Raw genomic sequence first — 18,000 nt, 5'->3', positions numbered from 1 at the left:
ACGTGTGTAAATTCAAGTGACGTCGCATGGGTAATCGCTGTGGATGTCGTTTACAGCTTTGCAGTCCAACCACCTTCACAGTGTGGATTGGAGCCACTTTTTTTCTTTCCAACTGAAGGTTTTCTTTTCGTGTTGGACAACTTACGGCCGGGTTAAAGGGCTACTGAAGCGCTTTTAAAACCGGGCAAAACTCTACTTTTCACAATTATTACATTGGTCAGTTTATGCCTGTAAAGTTTTTTTCGTTATTTTTAGCTTTCGGACAGCGGTATTCGTCGTTAAAGTTGACCCTACGCCCCGCCCACTGCTCCCAGCCGCATCGCCGGAAGAGCGAGAAACTGAGCGGCAGCGACCGGAAGTAGCGTCATATTCGGAAGACGGCCAGTGACGTGCGCCGCCGCTTCGCTCTGTCCCAGTTTTCTGGGCGAAGTTCCGAATTGAGCAGGCGTGTAATCTGCACTTTAATAATCATTATTGTCTAGAGTTGCTTCCGCGTCGATTTTTTAACCGTAATGCTACTGCGTGATTCCCTAAAGCGACTCCTAGATACCAGAGATTTCGTACCCGGGCGCCCGTGGCTACTACGTTGCCTTCACTAGTAGTCGCGGGGCCGGCCGTATCGTCGGGTGCTCTGTGCTTCATACGCGAAGCGACGGGCTCATACAAATACGGAGGTACCCCAAGTTCCTGATCCATTATTATAAAGGAATTAGAAAATTTGTGGGACCACAGTGCTCTGGGCTTCCCGAACTTGCTCGTTTTCCCGAACAACGTTGTTGGCTGTGACGACAGCTTAGCTGAATAGCTAGATTTTAAGAAGAAATCAAGCAAGCTGAAAGCATGAAACGTTTTCTGCGCGCGGAAGCGCTCCGCACACTCGCCGGTCGTGCATGCCCGTACGGCGCACGAAACGGCTCGCACCACACATGCCGCGGCAGCGACCGCTCTTCGCTGCCGTCTAGAATCAAGGACGTCGCGAAAAGCAAGGTAAACGTGCAAGAGAGGATGATAGTGTGGTGAAAAATTGTGCTAGGGATTGTCATCCAAGGTGATTTCGAAAGAGGTGATCGAATTTGTATCGCGATGCGGAGCGCCGACCGGTCGCGGAGGCTCGTCGACGGCAGCAAGCGAACCTGCCCGAGCACGAGATGCGGCGAGAGGCCGATGGACGGTGTTACCTGCGCGCAAGAATGAGCACAGCATCGATCGCTAGTATGACTATCAACGTAGGAATAAGGTTCCGCATGCGAGAAAGGGGATGGTAGTGTGGTGAAAAACTGTGTTAAGGATAGTCATTCGCAATTGTAAGAGATAGCGGCGACCAACTATCTCCCTTGGTGCTAAGCCTAAAGTACCCAACATCAGCGGCGATCCGTGCAACCTGAGCCGGCTGGAGCTGTTGGGGAAGGCGTTCTAAAGCTCGTCGGGGACCAGCGTGCTGCGCTTGGGTTCCTCTACCTTTTGGGGGGCGACCAACGTTCGGTTCCCCTATTCTAAAACATGCATATGTGCAGCAATGCCACGTTCCGCTGACCGGCCGAGCAGCGACCCGGCACCAGCACCTCTGCGCGACGCGGCGACGGGCGGCGGCCGCGCTGCCTGTGCGCATCGCAGGCCTCTGCACAGAGCTTGTTGCCGCCTGTCAAAATGTAAAAACAAAGTGGCACATGCGAGGAAGGGGATGATGGTTGGTTGAAAAATTGTACTCGGAATTGTGACTAGCGCTGGTAGTGAAAGCGGTGAACCAATATCTGCGCAACTTCCCTGCACCCGAGAAACAAGTCGGCCATGAGTCGTCAGGGGGGAACCGTTATCTAAAGCTCGCCGCGAGCGAACCTGTTGCGTTTATACTTCCCTCAGGCTCTCCTATTCTAAGAAAAGATTGTGTAAGCCCCCCATTCACCAGAGGACCTTCTATCCCGTATCTGTACGGGAACAGAATGAGATCTTCAGGCCGAGCGGTCCCCGCAGTGCCGGCACTTCCGAATATGACGTCATCTGCCGCCAGACAATCGCGAAAGGCAGCCAGGGCTCTCGCCGGCTTCGCTTAGCTTTAAGTAGAGGCTCCACGTCATCTTTTCCTAGCTTACCCATCTCTTTCATCACCTCTTTTCTCCTCTAATCTTTCACCCCCCTCCTCCTCCTCCCCCCCCCCCCCCCCCCCCGCACTGGTTGTATGCAGGTGAGCCCCCAGCTGGGCTCAATAATATCCGCAGTGCATTTCCTTTCCTTTCCTCCTGAACCACCAGTAGTAGTAGTAGGGATCTCGCCGCGCCCGCGGGCAGGGGTCGTTTGTTTTGAGGAAAAAAAATGGTTTGGGTGTATTTACACATAAAATAAACATGTTTTTCGAATTCAGCGTCAGGAAAACCACAATGTAATGCCCCCAACAAAATTTTTTTGAAAAGCTCTTCACCAGCCCTCCGCTGTTAAAATAACGTGATTTCACTGTTTTGCGGCACCCTTGAACGGTTTGTTTTTGTAGGCGAGCCTTCCTATCGTTATAGTACTTCAGTGCGCTTTTAACCAGCGGTGCAGTTATTTCTTAATCATTGTAATCCCTAGTTACAACAAAATCGATGTCTCGCTATATTCGAAGTGATTCATGGTCCCTCGCCGCACTGCATGATTACCAAGTCATCCCTGCTTCTTCTAACGAAGCCATTTTATTTTTGTTTTCCCGAGGACGTGTTACAACGAGGGTTTAATGTACATCGTTTGCTTGAGCCTTCTGTTAGACACTGAACGCACTGTGTTGACTCCATGTCCCACTGGGGGACCGTGCAGCTATCGGCGTACGGCCAGAAGTTCGTGAACCTGGACAAGTACAACAAGCTGGACCTGATCCTGCTGGCGTGTTCTATGGCGGCGTTCACTGTCAGCACGCTCTTCCATATGCTGGATTTTGGCCACTGGTACGAGACTATGGTCGGGATAGTCTTCGTCCTGGTCATCTCGGCACGCTTTACGCACGGCATCAAGTACGCCGAGGTGCGTAAAGGTTTAGTTGTTGAAAGAGCTACCGATAGTTTCGGTGCTTCTGACCTCACGGGGTATGTTTTCCAAAACAAGGCCTTCAATGTTGGGACCAAAGATGATGATTTGCGTGTGGATTTGAGTGAGTGATTGAGTGAGTGAGTGATTGAGTGAGTGAGTGAGTGAGTGAGTGAGTGAGTGAGTGAGTGAGTGAGTGAGTGAGTGAGTGAGTGAGTGAGTGAGCGAGCGAGCGAGCGAGCGAATGAGTTGAGTGAGAGAGCTGAGTGAGTTAGTGAGGGAGCAAGGGAGTGAGTTGAGTGAATGAGTTGATTGAGTGAGTGAGTGAGTGAGTGAGTGAGTGAGTGAGTGAGTGAGTGAGTGAGTGAGTGAGTGAGTGAGTGAGTGAGTGTGTCTACGCCAGAAGTAAAACCTTACACCCACAAACCACGGTGCAATGTTGGCTACAGTTTTGTACGGCTAATTACGAGATTAACGGTTCGGTACCCAGACACTTGGGCTGTCTTTCTGACATGCGGACGAGGAGATCTCCCGGGTACACAAGCTAACGGCGTACGTTATAATCACACGGGGCCTCATTCAGTCTGCACGTTTCCGCTACAGCGCGCCTCAAACGCAAGTGTCTTCGCCACCCTACTGAAACTATTGAAGACCGTTACACGCAGTACCTTCGTTTCTTGTCATCGCGTGGTGTTTAACCAGATCGTCTTCAAACTCACTGCACAGCTGGTGCTGGTTCGATCCTCGGAGCTGATACACCGGTATTTGGACTCCGCCATCTACTCGTCCTACGAAGCGGGCCACGCCATAGTCATCGGCGAGGAAGAGGTCCAGAGGAACGTCTGGAAGTTCGTCCAATCGACTGACCTGGCCATGGAGATCCGCGCCAGGGCTACCTTCAATCGCCTCGTGGTCCTTAAAAATCTGGCCGAGATTCAGGTGCTTACGCCGCAACGGTACACAGTGACAACACATTCCAGAATGAAACATACCATGGTTTCCCAGCTGGGGATGCGCGACATGTACAATCTGCCAACTGTTCCCTATCCTGTCTCTAACTATAAACCTGTGTTTGTGGGCACAGTTTCTCTGGAGTGAGAGGGAGAGGAGGAGGGAGGGGTGAAGTTTAGAGGGCCTCCGGGCGCTGTTGAGTCCTGGAGACGAGGGTGTCTCCATTGGAAGAAAGGAATACTACGAAGGACATTTACTAGTTTGTCAGTCGCATTAAAAACGGGGCCCCATCAAATACGACACAAGTGCCTTCAGATCGGATTTTATGAACGGTGTAAGATGCAATTACTAAAGTCTATGCGAATTCAGCGTGCTAATTCGAAATCAGTTTTGAGCAACTACTTCATATACAGGGTGCTAACTGGAAGGAGTGCGTACTTCCGTTCCCCTGCACACTCGTGGTGCGTGCTTAGCTCCTCGCGCCGCCGCAGGCAATGGGAGGCGAGCAGTGTGCACTGCTCCTCCGCAATGCACGTACGGCGCCATTCAGCTCCTTTTCTTACGAGGCCATGGATCTCGGCGGCCGTTCTGGAGCGCGTCGCTGAAGGAGGCGTCGCAGTAAAAGACGCTGTCTCAGGGAGTCGACTCCAGCGGTGCCAGTAGATACATTTGGGGTGTTTAAGCCGCACAGATTCGTCAGTTCCGCTCCGTTGACGTTCAGTTGAGCGAAGAGAGATGCGGAAAGAGAAAGTGCTTTCGCTGCTGTCACAGACCACATGAGCCACGCTGATGACGTTGCTCGCGGCACTGCTGCTAATTGCTACGTCACGCCATACGGCGCTTTAGTTAGCTGCGGTCATTGGCCATGTCCCCTTTTCTATTTAGCCCACGCGTCCCAATTTTCCTGGAGCCAAGCATGCTTCGACGAAAGCTGAAGCTTGCGCGAAACAAGTCATGGTAGTCATGCCATATGCTTGTTTTATCAAGTGTCTTCACGCGATGGATTAATTACATGCATCCTATGCGCCGAGCTACCCTGAGCAAGTGAATACGTTTTTATGGGTCGTAAGGGGTCACAGTATTTTAACACGAAAGCGTTTTATTCAGGGAAACACAATAAAGATTTGACTGACGTCATATCCGTCACGGAAATAACGCCAGTGCAACGAAGCAAGCGGCCTCTAAAGGGTGCACCCCAGCACACCGGGTCTTCTTGCGGGGAAGCAACCTTTAGCATTGAAGAGTGCGTTATACTTCAAGTTGTTCGTTTTCGGGTTTTATATTTTAACAGGAAAGTGTTCTAGTCGGGATACACCAAGATCTCACTGACGCCATATCTGTCACGAAGATGACGCCAGTACACCTTTGCCGAAGCGACCTGCCAGCAGGACGTCGCTCTCCAAGCACAATCACAAGACAGCCGCCGACCCGCAAATCATGCTCAGCTGCAGATTCCTTACACATTTCACTTTAGTGTTTTACCGATTCCTATGACAGAGGAATCAACCAGTTTTTTGCACTATGACCCTCACTGTATTCTTAAAAGACGGGCTGTACCCCGAATTAGTGCAAACAGCAACATCTCGGAAAATCAACTTTACCAGACGTCCCCGTAATGAGTGGTTTCCTTTTGTTGTTGTTTGCAGTCCCGCTACCCGGGCATCGTAGTTTCCTTCCGGAGTCGCCAGGCCAGCTACAGCATTCTGAGCGACCTGAGCAAGCAGGTGAAGGACATGCAGCGTGACGGACTCCTCGACTCTGACGACTACAGGAATCTGCGACTAGTAAGAGCTGTATTCTTAACTCTGTCGGAACTTCAGGTGCCGCATTACTTCGTTTTATCAGATACTTACCGTACGTACGGACGTTACACGGTGCTAAGGAATGGACTTGCGAACGACGCAGTATGTTTTGGGGCTGGCCAAGCCAATTTTGTATACATCACAATTATGCTGAGGAACACCTGTGGGTCATCAAATTTGTAAGAACATCTTTTTTATTCCGTTTCTTTACACCAAAGAGGTAATTACTTGGCTCGTTAAAATGTCTCAAGACAGAAAAAAATCTGCAGAAATTGAGAGAATTGCCTACCAATGCGTAGTATTCTCGTCTAAAGAGTATTTACAGCCAAATTGTTGGGTTTTTCTAAATTATGTCCGACCAGTTCTCCCCATTTCCGCTGATAACGACTGCAGATAGAACTTCCGCAAAATCGCATTTTTGTGGAAATGCAGGGTGTTACAGGGTTCGCCAGTTTTCGCCAGTTTTCGCAATTTTTCCTTTTTTTGTTTTCGTTTTTTCAAAATTTTTTTGATGTTTTGGTTTTTTGGTTTGTCAAAATATTTTGGTTCCTAAACTTCTTTCTACACGGTTCGCCATTTTCACTGCTTTATTGTAATTCTTAATTTTTTGGTATCCCAAAATCTTTTCCCGCCTATTATCTCCATTTACACATGCAGGGCGTTACACGGTTTGTCATTCTTATTTTGTTTTTCTCTTATTTTTTAGTTTTTGAAAATTCTGCCCTACTAATTATATCCATTTACTCCCCCACGCCCAAATAGAGATGATTGGTCGGACAGAATTATAAAACACAAAAAAGATTAAAAATTAGAAAAAAATTTGAGAATTTAAGAGCTGTCTACTAAAGCGTAGCATTCTTATGCTGTTTGTCACGAGTTGTAGTTCTTAACAGCTAATTTTTTTGGTTTTCTAATGTCTGTTCGGCGAATTATCTCAATTTACGCTATTATAACCGTTACCGGTGGAAGATCCGCCAAATCTGCATTTTTGTGGAAATGCAGGGTGTTACACGGCTCGCCACTTTTAGCTATTTTGCCTATTGGTTTTTATTTTTTGTTTTTCAAAATTTTTCCGACCAATTATCTCCATTTACGCTATTATAGCGACTTTCTATTCTTTATTTGTTTTTTTCAAAATTCTGTTCGACCAATTATCTACATTTGCGCTATAATAACGATTACGGTTGTAATATCTCCAAATCTGCATCTTTGTGGTAATGCTGGACGTTACATGGTCCAGGCTGATGGGGTATTCGGCAAATAATGCTACGCATTAAAAATACAATTTTAACAAAAATCATCTAACAGAAAAAAAATACGCATCTTAAACACCTCCGCAAACAACCGAAGAATAGACGAAAAAGGTCTGCAAAAGAAAGTTCATAATAAAAAATTAAAAAATGGTGAAATTGCGAACCGTATAACGTCCTGCATTTCCACAAAAATGCAGATCTGACAGAAGTTCCACATTTAATCGTTACAATAGTGTATACGGAGATAATAGAAAGTTTTGAAAAACCAAAAAAACAGGAAAAGTAGGAAAAAGTAACATTAAAAATGATCTGCCAAAATAAAAAAAAATGTGCGTTTTGTAATGTCTCCCCAACACCGAAAAATAAACAAAAAATTTCGCAAAAGAACGTTGGAAATACGCATAAAAAATCAGTGCCCTTCGATTCTGTGAAGATGGATGACCTGCGAAGCTCTACGCAGTCGACGGAGTGCACGAAACAAACCGCGTTTGTTTGGAATTTGCTATTGAGCATAGTTTCAAGTCATTTAGCGAAATGAAACTTGATAGGACTTGAGCTTTATTCTAGCCAACAAACATGGCGCTGCTTGCTTCCCGCCCGCGTCTTAGGTATTCTACTGTCTGTGTAACACCCAACCCAATCCGCTCGCCTAGTGGAGACAGCAGACATGCCGCATTCGGCTGTTTGACGTCGACGTGTAGGCTTCCCTCCAGCGCAATCACCATGTCATCAGTAAGGGCAGGAAACCTATAACTTGGCGTGCACGCTCCCCCTTCCTCCCTCCACACCTATACACCCTCGTGCATGCATAAAACGGCAACCGCTTATGTGCGCGTGCTTAAATGTAACACAAGAAGGAACGCCGGAGCGGCGCCAAGTAAAGCGGCTTCACCCGAATGGAATGAAAACAGAGAGGGAGGGGGGGTTAGCGGGTGAGGGGGCTAGACATACACTGCTTCGCAGTAATTAGCGTAAATAGACCAACTCTGCAGTGCCCCTTGCTTCTTTGGAAAAAATCAATAAGCGAAGCAAAGGCTTTTATAGTATACAGGGTGTCCCAGCTATCATGCACCAAGATTTAAAAAAAGAGAAGTCGCGTAACTCGAAGAAAACCTAGTGCATAATGTTTGCAGTACTGTGAAGAAGTGGAGAGTAATTTTTTCGTTAATGAGACTTAATTAATTAATTGTAATTAAATATCTAACTCGAAAAATACTGTCCTAATCACTAAAGTGTCAATGAGGCACTTGTAGGTAACCATGAGGGGCATCTAACTGCGCTATTTTCAGCGACGAACTAATTGCGTACTCATTTATTCTGACTGATAAAGGAAACCCGCGAAATATGAAAAATACCACGTGACGACGCTTACGCGCGCATTGTGAAGCAGCGTCCCCAAGCAAAGCTGATTGAAAGCAACTGCTTTGCGTGTTACCCGCCCGGAGAGACAGCGCATCACCTTGATAATAGCATGCATGGAAGGAGCAGCAGCAGCAAGATTCGCGGGACGCGTGTGCAGATAAGGAACAAACTCGGTCGCAATTTCTTCTTTCTTTCTTTTGTCTATTTCATTCTGGCTAACTCAGAGGCAGCCTGTTGGAGGGCGTTGCTTTACGGTGCGCGCGGAGGCGCCGTCACGTGGTATTTTTCATATTTCGCGGGTTTTCTTTATCAGTCAGAATAAATGTGTACGCAATTAGTTCATCGCTGAAAATACCGCAGTTAGATGCCCCTCGTGGTTACCTACAAGTGCCTCATTGACACTTTAGTGATTAGGACAGTATTTCTCGAGTTAGATAATTAATTACAATTAGTTAAGTCTCGTTAACGAAAAAATTACTCTCCGCTTCTTCACAGTACTGCGAACATTATGCACTAGGTTTTATTGAAGTTACGCCTTTACTCTTTTTTTAAATCTTGGTGCATGATAGCTGGGACACCCTGTATATTTACATCATTGACGAAAAGAAACAAAAGAAAACCTAAAAGGAATCGCATAATCCCAAGTCTTCCGCTACTCGTAGCCATATATGGCTGTAAAGAACGCACTCTAGACAAGCGGTATAAGAATGCTACGCATTAGTCGACAATTCTCTGAATTTCTGCAGATTTTTGTCAAAGATCCGTTACACCAAGCGCGGATGTAAGACGTTCCCGCTTCGCGATGCCTGCTGCCTGTGGCTATTCTACATCCTAGACACCTAAACAGGGCTCCCGCGTGTTCAACTTATCTCGCAAGTTGGTATTCCAAATTTCTTTAGAAAATTTCAAAGCGAGCTTGCCGATTACGGGTATTTTGTACAACCTTAACGCGCCACCGGAGCGGGCCGCAGATCACTTAACCGTGGTGATTCTTATCCTGTGCGCAGGCTATCCTGAGTCGACACATGAACATCTTGTCCGAACCCTGCAGCCTGCCAACCAGCTACAAACCAATCGCGATGCTACGCGTCATCCCGTGGATCACGTCGGACAGCATTCGCCAATTTCTAGCGGTCAGTAGAAAAGTAATGCCTGCTGACCACCCTTTACTTCGGGGAGGAGGGGGAGGGGGGGACGCAATACGTCAGCTCAAGAGAGTGTGTAACCTAGCATACGTGGTAATTTTCTATAACAACGGTCATGTTACAGATAAAAATTCGCCCGGTGTCCTTCTCTCCGGACGAGGTCATCGTAGAGCGGGGCAACCCGAACCCCATCTTATTGACCTATTCCGGCATATTAAAGGTGCGTGGTTTCAACTACTTTTATTGTAAATTTGCAACAAATTGTCCCAGGCACAACTATATGTACGCATCGTGAAATTCACCAGTTCCTTTAGGCACACCTCAGTGAAATTTAGAACAATTTACCATGCCTTGAGAATGTCTTTGAGTGACCAAGACGACAAAAAACAATTTTAATTATTAAAACCTACCCTTTAATAACTCGCTCAGTGACATTGTAGCCCCGAAAGACGTCTCTGTAAGCGAAAAAACGGAAGTTCTGAAAACGGAAGAAGTTCTAAAAAAATCAAATTCCGCGCTACAGTCACGTGACATGTGCCAACACTAAAAACTTATTTTCAGTGCTTTATCTGCAAGTTAGCACTTAACCGGTGCGATTAAACCATAGTTTCATACTACTATTACAATGAAACGCTATGGATTAAACGAACTAGAAGCCCGGCAACGATCGCCCGACCATATTTTTTGGCGGCGGCTTAAAAGTCGGAAGCCGAAATCACACAAACGAGTTTCTGTGAAATATGCAAGATGGTTATTTCCTGAAGCCCCGGCCGGAACTGGAGAGCGGCGATAGCATACGAGCGCTTCTGGAGCGCAGCCGTTTTCGATCTCTGTGTCGCGTGGAACTGCGGTGGTTGTGGTTTGCGACGGGAAAATGAAAGGAAATTCACTGGGGATATTTTGAGCTCGGCAGGGAGCTCACCTGCATACAACCCAGTGCAGGGGAAGGGAAATAGAGGGGGAGTGATAGGATAAAGTAGAAAGAGAGAGAGAGAGAGGGAGAGAAAGGTATCAAGAGAGCTGTCAGTCCTAGAACGCTGTCAGTCCGGGCACACCAGTCAATCACTGCACTCCGGGCTACAGCCGCTGCGTGAGGCCGGTCGTCTCCAGGAAGTGAAGCAGATAAGTGAACACTTCCCGTTGAGTTGCCGCAGGTCCCTTCGGGAACAGAAGGTCCTCCATGCTCACGCTGCCGGGCAAGCACCGCTGATGATGATGGTAGGCAACTGTTCATGATGAGGATAGTGGCGCTGCAAACAGATGATGATGCACCACTACAGAGCCATCGAAATCGTCATCACAAGCAACACAATCATCATCAGTGGTGCCTGGCCAGCGTCAGCAGTGCCACGCGAGAGATCGAAGACGACCGTGCAGCTGGGCGATAGCTCGTGTTCGCCGCTCCCACTTCTGGCCGGGCCTACGCTCTCCAAATAAATGTAGGAAGCCGCATCAGCCACACCAACCGAGTCTACTCTTTACAACATAAATGAAGACAATTGGTCGGACGAAATTTTGAAAAACTAAAAAATAAGGAAAATATAAAAATACGGAAAATGGCAAAACATACACCCGTGCCATTTCCACAACGATGCAGATTTCGCAAAAGTTTCACCTGTAATCGTTATAATAGCGTAAATGGGTGTAATCAGTCGAACAAAATAAACAAAAAAGATAAGAAAAATTTAAAATTATTACGGAAAATGGCTAACGGTGTAACGCCCTGCATTTCCACAATAATAAAGATTTCGATAATCGTTATAATAGGGTAATTGGAGATAATTGGTCGGCCAGGATTTAGAAAAGGCAAGAAAAGTGGCTGGAAAAAACTCCCACCCAAAACAGGCGGCATAAGAATGCTACGCATTAGTAAATAATTCTCAGAATTTCTGCAGAATTTTTACAGCCGGGTTTGTGTCTACAAAGCTGCCGTGTTACGTCTGGTGCAGATCGAGGGTGACTACGAGGACCGCGGAGATGGAGCACTTCCCAACTCTGCCTCTCCGCTGTTCTTCTTCAACGAGGGCTACTTCGTCGACTACATGCCGTCACCCGCATGCATCGGCGACCTCGGCCTCGTCACCTCGGAGCTCTCCATCACACGAGTCATCGCCGAGACGCAGGTCAACGTAAGAAGCACTTCTTCCCTCTACCCCCCCTCTCTCTCTCTCTCCTTTTCTCTAAGTGTAAAACTTCACGGAGTTGGGCACGCACTGGTGCAAGATAACGTTGTATTGGGTAAAGTTAGGTTAGGACTGTAATCGGGTTGACAGTCGAAGGTTGAACAACGCGTTTATTGCGGTTCAAATTACGCAGAAGAAAGAAGTGTGACGTAACAGGTCATGTGATGATTCCAACAAAATGACGAGCGACGTCAGCGTGAATAAGACGCGCTTCAGGGATGCAGTTTTTTTCGCATTACCCATGCCTTTACACGCGAGATTCCCCTTGGGTAAGTAAGCAGACCGGTTTTCTACTGCTCTTCTTTTAATGTTTCCTCCACTGCATGACCCGCTCCAGTAAACTGTGGCGGGTTCTCTCACGGAGCAGTGCTTTTATTCGAGGAAAAGGTGTGGAAACTTGTGGTGGGAACTTATTGGAAACTTGTCGGCTACATAGCTTTGTTCTAGTGCCTAAATCAATTCCTCGTTGTGGTAGTTTTTGTCTGTTTTCACCCTTCTCTCTTTGTTCAATTTAGTTGGGCGTTTTTAATGATTTTATTGATTTCGGACGATTTATTTATTTATTTTAATTTATTTAGTAACCTTTAATTCAAATTTTCACTCAGAATCTAACAAAGCCAGTGTAAGGATCGGAAAATGCAGCCACCTAGAAGACTTGGCTATCAGAAAAACAGGATGACTTACACCGGAAATGTACAGCTACAATTCCTCAAGCAATGCCACTCACAGCATCAGTAAGAAATTGCCCTCCACAGAGTCATTCCTCCAGGTCTTGTACTCAATTCTCGCACTGAACGTTTGTACATAGTTCTCACGAACTGCCTTCAGATTTATGAAGAAAGAATTTTTGCGTTAGTATCTCCGTCCTAACTGCACCTTCGTTGTTTCTTCTCTTCCAGGCCTACATGGTACCAAGAGAACGAGTGATTGAAGCTATAGGAATCTTCACGAGCCCGCCGAGTTTTCTGTACGACATCTGGTTTCACATATCGAGGAACATAGGGCTACTGGTGCTTCAGACCCATCCGAAGTACCAGGCACGTGTACCATCAAAATAGTTTCGTTAAGAAGTTGTAAGTGCTTAGGAAGTTCGCATGCTTGAACGTCCTCCTGAGAGACGTGGATGTACGACGTTTGGAGGACGTCATTTGGTTATGTTTATTGTTCATTAATGTTATTTATGGAAACCCTCGGCGTGCCTTGCACAGTGTCGTTTCCAATTGTTAGGGTGCATCGGGGCCAGTACCGCCGCATACGGTTATATTGAAGCGTCCGAATGCGTTGATGTAGGACATGCAAGCAAATTCTGGCTAGCCTCTCCCTCATTAAGTAACACATTTTCAATGTGCTATGTTGCTATTTCTACCGGCAGTGTTTGTATGCTTCATTTATTTATCAAAGTCCTTTTTATAGAATAATAACTATCGCCAGACAGAACTTCGTCACATGGGTATAGTCAACAAGCAGAATTATAAACACAGGAAAAGTTCACAAGCCGCAAACTTGTGTTGACGGCAAGTTTTTTTTTTCATCTGGAGTAACAATAAGAATGTGTGTTTTTTCCTCCTAACACGTTTCTGATCTCAAAGGCAGCTACCACAGTACTGTTATCGTGAATAGCGACTAGAACATATACGTCAGCTATAAAATCTGGAGTATTATAGGAGAGCATCGAGTACATCGGTATTTCATACTGAGGGACGGTTTAGGTTTCAATAGAGTCGAAGGAAGGTCCGCGGGAAACAAGTATGACAGGAAGTGCGTTGAAGGGGTTATACTTCAGATTGGTTTGAAGCCACTGCTTACTTCGTCACGTTCCTAAATATTTTGGGGCATGATCGACATGATACCCTTCGGACACTCTCACCAAACTATTGGTCAAACTCCTCGTACGGATTGTGGTCTTGCTTTAATTTGAACTCTTCGTCGATTACTTACGTGGGAAAATCCTGCAACGGCCGGACTCAACCTGCAGTACAGTGATACAATAGGCAGTGCCCGGCACTTAATACTGTATGCCAGAACAAGCATGAAATTCATACCATCACAGCTTTCCTGGTTAAGCTTGTCGATCTGCGTAAAAGCACAAGAGACTATTCAGGTCCACCTCAGTCGTAAAACCAAGAAAGGTCGTCATCAGCGACGACCTCAACGCAATCGGGAAACCAACCGCACCTTAGTAGCGAATTTAGGGAAGACAGCCTATTCTAACACACTCCCATCACCGCTAGCTCAAGGCCGCCGTGAGAGGGTAAGAAACTATTATTTCACCAGCAGACATGTTGTAGGCCTAGCCTTTCGTCCGTCTGCTGTAGGGCGTGCGTAACGCAGGTGTAGGAGCAGGTTCCCAGGCCACCCGATAAACGGCGCAGTGGTCTTGCAAGCGCGGCTTCCTCTCCCTCCGGCTAAGGGGACCAGAGGAAAGTAGCCTCCCTTCGCTGACGTTAAATGCCGATTTCGTTGCGCGCACCGTAGAAGTTGAGCGGCGAGGCACTGCCGTTCTCTTGCGAGCGCCCGTCTACGTTCGAGATGGCACAAGAGAACCACAACTCCATTGTCACACTGGGTGAAACTGGGTTTATTGTAACAGCGGAGCTGTTTAAGCTGGAGCTTAGTCCGTTGGCGTAATCAAAAAATACGAAGAAGAAATACTATACCGCCTGTAAAGTGTGCGCCACCGCAGAAAGGGTAATAATACCCTATTACACCCTGTTATAAAACAGCTAAGCCGGTTTTCGCGCCGGCTCGAGTGTGAGCACAAGGGGCACATGCGTATGCGCACATCTTACTGTACCATTTTAAAGGTGACAATCTTCATTGGGCTACTATAACGCAAGAAAGAAAAAATCGGCGCAGCTTGCACTAGTGGTGCAAAGGTGTAGAAACAGTGGAGCTGGGGGGATAGACCTAGCTTTTTCACCTTTGGGATCCGCTGTACAGTGTAAAAGACCGACAGGAACGGCGTTGTAAATTCCGGCTACACTTGGCCGCACCTCTCAACACTTGGCCTATAGCCTAGCAAGGACATCGGAAAGTCCACCAAAACTTAGCAAAACCGGAAGAAGCTAGGTCGAATCCCAGCTCCGCTGTTTCTCTAGTTTTGCCCTACTATTGCAAGGTGCGCCAATTTTTTAATGGTACTTGCCAGCCCTGTCCGAGAACGTTCCCTGCTTATCCTTGCGCAATTATTTGTAGTGAGAGCGACGTTTATGTACACACTAGGCCAAAGCGAGGGGTGGTGCCCATTTGACTAATCCGTATTAAAGGTATGCTTTGAACTAGAAAATCAGCGTGTTCTTTTTACCCTTAAAACCACTTTCAAACTACGCGAAAAACAGCCTTCTAGGTTTGCTCGTATCCGGAATAACACAAGATACGGTTCACCGGTCTTTAAATAAGTCACCCGGTGTACTCACCGCGTTCCTGGCATTCTTGCCTCCTGCCAGACGTGGCCCCTGGAGAAGATCCAGCGCCGCCTGGACTCGTTCCTCATGCCCGACCTGGAGATCGCGACCAAGTTCCTCCTGACGCCCGATATCCACGACGCCATCCTCATCCAGGGCGTCGCCATCGACAGCGAGACGCTGGAGCCCCTGGTCGCGCCCATTTACGTGCCGCGCAGGACACGCCGCCTCAGCTTCCCGGTGAGCACTGTCGCCGAGAGGATTTTCTTCGGTCGGACACGTCTTCTTGTCTCGCTCCGTCCCCGCCTCCTGAAAGGGAACGATAGGGAATGGGTTAGCCGATAAGATCAAACAAGGGCCTAACCCGCAATTGCCCTAGCTAGCAAGTTGTCTAGCGACTAATTAAGTTTATTGTAAGATTACCACAAAGCCAGACTACACATTTTTTTGTCTTGGTTGAACGCTGTTAAACCAAGTTTGTGGAGCGAAAGCTAGTTGTTCGCAACGATGCAGCTGCACCGTAAGACCAAACGTAGACGCTTCTCGGCGCAGCTTGTGCCGTAAACGCGAACGCGAAGATTCGTTGTCTGCAGCCAGTGCCTCCTTGTGTAATTTTCTGAAGCCACGCGCCCAAACTCTTCCTCTTATCTCCGCCTTCGCGCCCCTCCCCTTGGAACGAACGAACGATTAGACGCTTTCACTGCGCAACCGCACGAAGTGCTGGCTTGACCTTAACAGAGCTTGAAGGTAAGGTTCACGCTACGCCGAAGCAGACGTTTTGTGTGTTTTTTTGCGAACCGGGGTAGCGTGGTCGAAGTGGACCGTGGCTGGTGTCGTGCCGGGGCAGTCAGATGACCAAGTTGAAAGAGAAGAAAACTTGATGTACAAGTATTTACATCTCGATCTCAGAGAACAGGCAGTGCGCTCCTGCGCGTGAGAGATTAAATAGGCAGGTTGGGTCCGTTCCCTTTCACCCTTTTTCTCGGCTGACGTCAGGACGCACCAATCACAAAATTCGGGCCCCGCAGGGCCCGAACACACACACACACACACACACACACCACCGACACGTTTCTCTCTTACACAGGGAGGTTTAAGGTTGCCTCCGCTGGGGCAATCCGCCTGAGGTCGGAGCCCTTCGTCCTTTCGATGTCGAAGCTCCGGGAAGACGTCTGTCGGGTGGCTCGTTGAACACATCTCTAGCGTCGTCAGCACCGCCGCTGGCCGGTTGGCTTTGAGGGGCCGCGAGGTCGCTGAAAGGGGTATTGTCCAGTGGATGCAGAGTTCACGTCATCATGGGCACACCATGCCGTCGAACGTTGATGAGGGAAGGCACGGGGCCGATGGCAGGCTTTGGTGCTGGACCCAAGAAATATCTAAGACGGGTTTCCCAACAGTTTGTACCTGGAGTAATGAAACTTGGGCGGGAAAGATGAAACCTTATGGTCAATTGACTAAGCACTCAGACCAACTCAAAATTCTCAATCGCTGCTCTTTCCTCTGTGTTGCCGGTGATCAGGGGTGGCTCCTAGAAGTAGGCGACTTGCTAATCTAATCGCATGGCGCTGCTGCAGGGCATCTTCCACCAGCGCGTGAGGCCGGTGCTGATCGTGATGGCGGACAAGCGGTTCCGGCTGCCCGTGGAGGTCGACTGGATGCTGCGCGCCCAGATAGCCGATGAAGACTCCGAAGATTACATCAAAAAGGAGTTTGGACAAGACGAGATGTGACGCCCGCGGTCGTGCCCAGCACGCAGTTCACGCCAGTGACTGGCGAACATTTTTTGTTTGTTACGTTTTATGCCAGATAGTGCGGTGATAGCGCCGTTCCATTATGGTCGTATCCACTGCTTGTGGGTCCTCGACTTCTTCGTTTTCTACAACTTATTAAATGCATCGTTGATAGGCGCTCACGTCCTATTTTATTCTTCATACACGAGAGTAAAATTTAACGTCTGGGCCACTGCCGTAAAGGGTGGCGCATTAAGTTGCACACAAACTTCTGCGCAAACTTTCTACCCCTGGACATTATCTTAGTCGTGACCGCGGGCTCAGCTGCAGAAATCCTCAGACCCTGAGACACATAGGGAGGAATTGCGCGCGAGTTTTTTTTTACTGTTGTCGCAATGGAACCCTTATGCACACAACGAGAGTGATTTAACCTGTGGCGCTTGACATCCCCGGTTCACAAGGGCCAAACTCGGGCGCCGATCAATATGTATGAGTTTCAGAAATGCTTCGTTTCGCTTGCTTTTCATTATTTGGATACTAACGTGGTTACGGCCGGGCTAACTGGAAGGCTTGGTTTGTGGCTTTGGCGACGGGCACCATACTTGGGGAGCAGTGGCCTAGCCAGGAAGATTTTGCGAGGGGTGTTGTGCACAGGTAGCAAAATAAAAAATAAGAGCCTTAATTAAAACAATATACCACTAATATTTGATTTTTGGTTGATTGAGAGTTGGTTAGATCTATAGCCAAAGGTTAGTTCAGGGTTCAATAAGCGCTAAAATGGACAAGCACGGGAAGTATCGGTTAGGGGTAATCGTTAGCATAAGACACTTTTATAGAGTAGAGCATTGTCTCTACATAAACAATCGGACATATACAGGAAAACGAAACTACATGTGCGCATACAGTTCGAACAGTGGACTTTGCGGACACACCCAGATCCTTGAGAGGGGAAATACAACAGACACGTTATTTACCAAGGGTTTAGTTTTAAAAAGGCCGGAGTCACGGAATCTGCAAGTGTATGATAGTAGAAAAAATAAGTGCGATCTTCTCAATTCGGTGGGCAAACTATTGCAGATTTTTATTTCTGTGAATTGCATTAATCTCTCCCTATAAACGTTATTTCTTGGCGCCAAGTAAAGTTACCGTACGTGAGGCTTCTAGTAGGACGAGAAG

The 18,000-nt window shown here is 47.5% G+C and overlaps 1 protein-coding gene across 1 annotated transcript in view; it reads left to right on the top strand.

The window, feature by feature from the left end:
* LOC144179730 (sperm-specific sodium:proton exchanger-like) overlaps positions 1-16,824 on the top strand; it is a 61,402-nt gene extending 44,578 nt beyond the window's left edge. Inside the window, exons 13-20 of the mRNA XM_077708173.1 lie at positions 2,788-2,991; positions 3,697-3,933; positions 5,592-5,729; positions 9,370-9,495; positions 11,457-11,636; positions 12,590-12,727; positions 15,137-15,334; positions 16,669-16,824. Of these exons, the coding sequence (XP_077564299.1) occupies positions 2,788-2,991; positions 3,697-3,933; positions 5,592-5,729; positions 9,370-9,495; positions 11,457-11,636; positions 12,590-12,727; positions 15,137-15,334; positions 16,669-16,824 (1,377 nt within the window). The remainder of the gene's footprint in view (positions 1-2,787; positions 2,992-3,696; positions 3,934-5,591; positions 5,730-9,369; positions 9,496-11,456; positions 11,637-12,589; positions 12,728-15,136; positions 15,335-16,668) is intronic.
* The last annotated feature ends 1,176 nt before the right edge of the window (positions 16,825-18,000 follow it).

Source organism: Haemaphysalis longicornis, unplaced genomic scaffold (assembly GCF_048455015.1).
Source record: "Haemaphysalis longicornis isolate Haplotype H1 unplaced genomic scaffold, Haemaphysalis longicornis Haplotype H1 scaffold_4, whole genome shotgun sequence".
NCBI classification, from domain to species: domain Eukaryota; kingdom Metazoa; phylum Arthropoda; class Arachnida; order Ixodida; family Ixodidae; genus Haemaphysalis; species Haemaphysalis longicornis.
Note: the sequence above shows the minus strand (reverse complement) of the source record. Positions and strands in the feature narration are given on the sequence as shown.